Source organism: Gavialis gangeticus, unplaced genomic scaffold, assembly GCF_001723915.1.
Source record: "Gavialis gangeticus isolate Ggan-Ray unplaced genomic scaffold, GavGan_comp1, whole genome shotgun sequence".
NCBI classification, from domain to species: domain Eukaryota; kingdom Metazoa; phylum Chordata; order Crocodylia; family Gavialidae; genus Gavialis; species Gavialis gangeticus.
In genome coordinates this window covers 15104416-15108549 of record NW_017729019.1, presented here as the reverse complement: position 1 = coordinate 15108549, position 4134 = coordinate 15104416, and the positions used below count along the sequence as shown (strand labels likewise).

Here is a 4134-nt window from a genome sequence, read left to right as displayed (position 1 = left end):
CAGCCCCCACATAGAGGGGCATTGCCTCCCCTACTGGCTGGTGCAGCAGTGCAGGGAGGACTTGGGAAAATAACACGCAAGACGGGACCGAGAGAATAGGAACCGGCTTGCCCCATTGTCCCCCTGCAAGGCTTCAGGCCTCCAAGCTGGGACTGGGTGTGTCTCTATACAAGGGGGCAAAACTCAGGAATAACTAAATAGGAGACTGAAATCAACCCTTCTTCCCCTTGCAAAGAGGCGTCCACCTGGCTGTGTGAGCCCAGGAGCCCTTTTGGTTCTCTCAGCAGGGCCTGAATGACCAAATAGACCTCCCGCCCTAGGAAAGAGGCCCTTCCCTTAAGGCCAGGGTGCTCTGATCCCGTGCGGGGAGCAAAGAACTCAAGGAATGTGGGTGCCAAGTCCCACGTCTCATCCCAGGAGGCCATGGTGTCTTCAGACCCAGCCTACATGGTTTCCTCCTCTGTGGGCTGCTATAGCTGAGATTTATGGTGGGATTATACCTGCACGGTATTCCTGACAGGTAGCATTTGGCCACTCCGTGGCCCTCCAGAAGAAGCAATTACAACATGGCTGGTGTGCGGCATGACTTCCGAGGAGAGGTGAGGGAACTGGCCTTAGCCTGGAGAAGAGAAATCCTGAGAGGGGATTTAATAGCAGCCTTCAACTCCCTGCAGGGCGGCTGCAAAGAGGATGGAGCTGGGCTGTTCTCAGTGGGGGCAGACGACAGAACAAGGAGCGATGGGCTCAAGCTGCAGCAAGGGAAGTTGAGGTTGGATATCAGGAAAAACTCTCACTAGGAGGGTAGGAAAGCACTGGAATAGGTTACCCAGAGAGGTTGTGGACTCTTCATCCTTGGAGGTTTTTAAGACCTGGCTAGACAAAGCCGTGGCTGGGATGATGTAGTTGGGGCTGGTCCTGCTCGGAGCAGGGGCTGGGACTAGATGTGACCTCCTGAGGTCCCTTCCCACCCTCATTTTCTATGATGCTATAAGCGGAGAGGGAAATCCGGAGGCTGGGAGGGTAAAAAGGAGCCTAGTCAGGGATTTAGCTCTTACAGAGAGAGGAGGAGGAGGGTATCTATATTGTTTTCACAGCAATCCCAAGAATCAAACCCTGCCTGCTGGTGGCTGTCCTGTACACCCCACGTGCCAAAAAATGTCATGTGGTTGCCGGTTGGCTCTCAGGAGCTCAGTCTCAGGTGTGCTCCCAAGGCTGGCACTGGGCAAGCCACCCTAATGACTGCACGGTGCATGTTGTAATGAGCACATAATGCATTTTTAGCAACTGGTATAGACAGAGCAGCTGAGGTTTTGCTTCCCAGTCACTGGGAAGACAGGACATCCACAGGCAGGGACAAAACCCCCAGTGAGCCCAACCTGGAGCACAGGCAGCTGTGGAAATGTTTGCCTGAGCTGGGAAGGGCGCTAGGATCTGTCCCATTATACACACATTTCCTCCCTCCATCACAGGCCGTGTCCTGTTATATCGAATATGGGTGGCTCCTTCTGGTGTGACCCCTGCTCTGCCCAACACGCAGACCCAAGTGCCCCTGGATTGCACCTGTGTCTGCAACAGGCAGAGTGCCTTAAGGGCCACCCCCAGAGAAAATCACAGCGTGAGCTCAATCACGTTACTACAGATGTGGACAGCGCTGGAGGGGATGTTACACCTCAGGAGTCAGCCGAGTCCCATAATGCAAAGGAGACCTCTATGGCCACCTGCCTAATTCCTACTGCTGCATACGGCTCAGGGAACACCCTCTTCTCCCTCCCCATCTCTTCCACACTCCCTCACGAAAAATCACCAACAGCTTCCATTTCAGGCCTAGGCAGAATGGGAAAACCAAAATCACAAGTCTTTTTTGAGGAAGGGGAAAAGTGTTCCCTGCCCCACTTTCATCAGGGAGATCAAAGTCCATCCTAAACACCAGCCTGCTCCTTCCCTAGGTCATCATTTCCTATCCAAATCAGCCAAGGAGACTCCAGCCCTCATTTATGTGACATTTCAAGAAGGATGGATTCCTCTGAAATGAAGAGAGATGGCGGGTGAGTCCCTTCCAGACAGAAGGTCCTGCCATCTGAGCTACAGGACTAAAGCCATCTACCCACACAGAGATCCAGCTGTGTTGTACCCCTAATTCCCATCAGTCCCACCCATGATGGCCCAAATTTAAACTAATGCCAAGAGAGATGCAAGAACTTAACCCTGCTCCCCAGCAACCCTGCCCCCAAAACTGTGAGCTCCATTCTTCTTGAGCAATCAAGCTGCATTTTGCCCTGGTCCTTTGCCGTCTCGCACATCATTCCTACCCCATGGGCCGTATCTCAGCAGAGCACTTACTCACCATCCTCTCTGCACTTCTGGATGAAGGCCTCCACCCCGCTCTCACCATAGCTTCCCTCAGAGGCTAAGGTGGAGACGTAATTCCACTTGAGCGCCTTGACAATGTCCACCATGGCCTGGGCTTGGTAGGTGTCGGAGGGGACAACACGGGAGAAGAAGTCGTACCGACTGTTGTCGCTCAGGTCGGGGGCGGTGGAGGCATAGCTTATTTGGGGGATCTGCAGGAACAAGGAAAGAAAGGGCACCAGATTAGCAAGGAGCAGCAAGCCAGAGGACCGTACTGTCGCATCCCCCCAGCTGCTTATCTGACGCAAGTGAGGAACATCCCAAACCAGCCAGCAACATCTGGAGCAGGCAAGCGTGCCAGATTAGACAGAGTGGGTGTGAAGACAGGAGCTACCAAGAGGCAAACATGGCACATGCTGAGGTCTCCCAGCCTCTCTGCAGTTCACAGCCATTGCTTTCCCTCAATTTTTAAAACACACATTCCCCACCCCTCAAGGGAAATTGCAATGCATTTTTAAATACATTTTTTCCAGCTAAAGGAACAGGCTGGAGCTAACAGAACGACAGCACTGCAGGTATCCAACGGAGATAAAAGGCAGCGCTCAGATTTGCAATGCTAGCACACCTTCAAACGCACGGCCATACATCTGCCAAGCCCTGGACACAGCCAGACACACCGATGTCTAATAAGGGGACGGGGAAGGGAGAAAGCAATGGCTTTTGCAAGCTTGCAGCTGGCCAGCGTTCCCAGACTCCTCGAAGCAGCAGTTCTGCAGTAGGCAGATCTGTGCTGCTTCGTGGTGCAGGACCACGGGGACACTTGGGTGCATTCATCTGAACATTGAGAGCTTTTTCCAGCCCCCCTACCAGAGCCCGAGCTCCACAAAGCAGGCTGGGGATCGGCCAAGGTCGCTTTGTTTCTGCAGCTGGTTGCTGTAAGAACCTAACCATGTTGTCCTGTTGAAAATTTCCATCCCTATCTCAGAACACTTTAAAGAGGCAGGTCAGTGCTGGAAGCGGAGGGAGAGAAAGGAGAAGCGGCTTGCCCGAAATCCAGCAGCAGATCAGGGACAGAAACTCTCTGCTCTGTTCTCTCTCCACTGGACCGCACGGTCTCCGTGAGTGCTTCTCCAGCATGATTTGCAAACAGCACCGCCAGAGGCCAACAGTACAAGCAGAAAACAGAGCGAGGAAAGATGAAAAGATGGCAGGATACTGGCTCCAAGTGCCAGGTCTTTTAGACAATCCAAAGTCTTTGATCCTTGCCAATGCCCCAAGATCTAACAAACTCCATCCATAGAGGAGCACGGGAAAGGAAAGGATGTTTTTCTTGTCCTCGCTCCCCAAATAACAGATTCAGTCCGATCGCATACACAAAGAGCAGAGAGCACGTCACGGGATTAACACCCGCAGCCGGTGTCCTCTCTTTTCTCCCACAAAAGTTGTTGGCTGGGCAACAGAGCCCAGTGGATAAAGACAGGCACTGGAGTGTCCCCGGGAAGAAAAGAAGCCAGGCCTGTTCTGCAGAAGCAGACAAGGAAGGAAGAGATTCCCATTGAATTTTCAGCCCTTTTCCCAGGCAGAGCCACAAGAGAGGATGCCGAGGGGCTTGTGATGCTGCCTAACCAGCCAGCAAAACGGTTCTGTGATACTTTAATTTCTTCCCCTATTTTCCCCTCCTCGCATTTGCTCCTTAGCTGCGTTTCCCCACCGCCTGCCCTGCCTGAGACATGTCCCCCTGTTTCCAGGGTACTTTCATGGTTCAGGGGTACCCAGGGGACTGAA

The 4134-nt window shown here is 53.0% G+C and overlaps 1 protein-coding gene across 1 annotated transcript in view; it reads right to left on the bottom strand.

Annotated features, from left to right (window-relative positions):
• GRM4 (glutamate metabotropic receptor 4) overlaps positions 1-4134 on the bottom strand; it is a 266804-nt gene that overhangs the window by 149905 nt on the left and 112765 nt on the right. The window contains exon 3 of the mRNA XM_019514184.1: positions 2345-2561. Within this exon, the coding sequence (XP_019369729.1) occupies positions 2345-2561 (217 nt within the window). The remainder of the gene's footprint in view (positions 1-2344; positions 2562-4134) is intronic.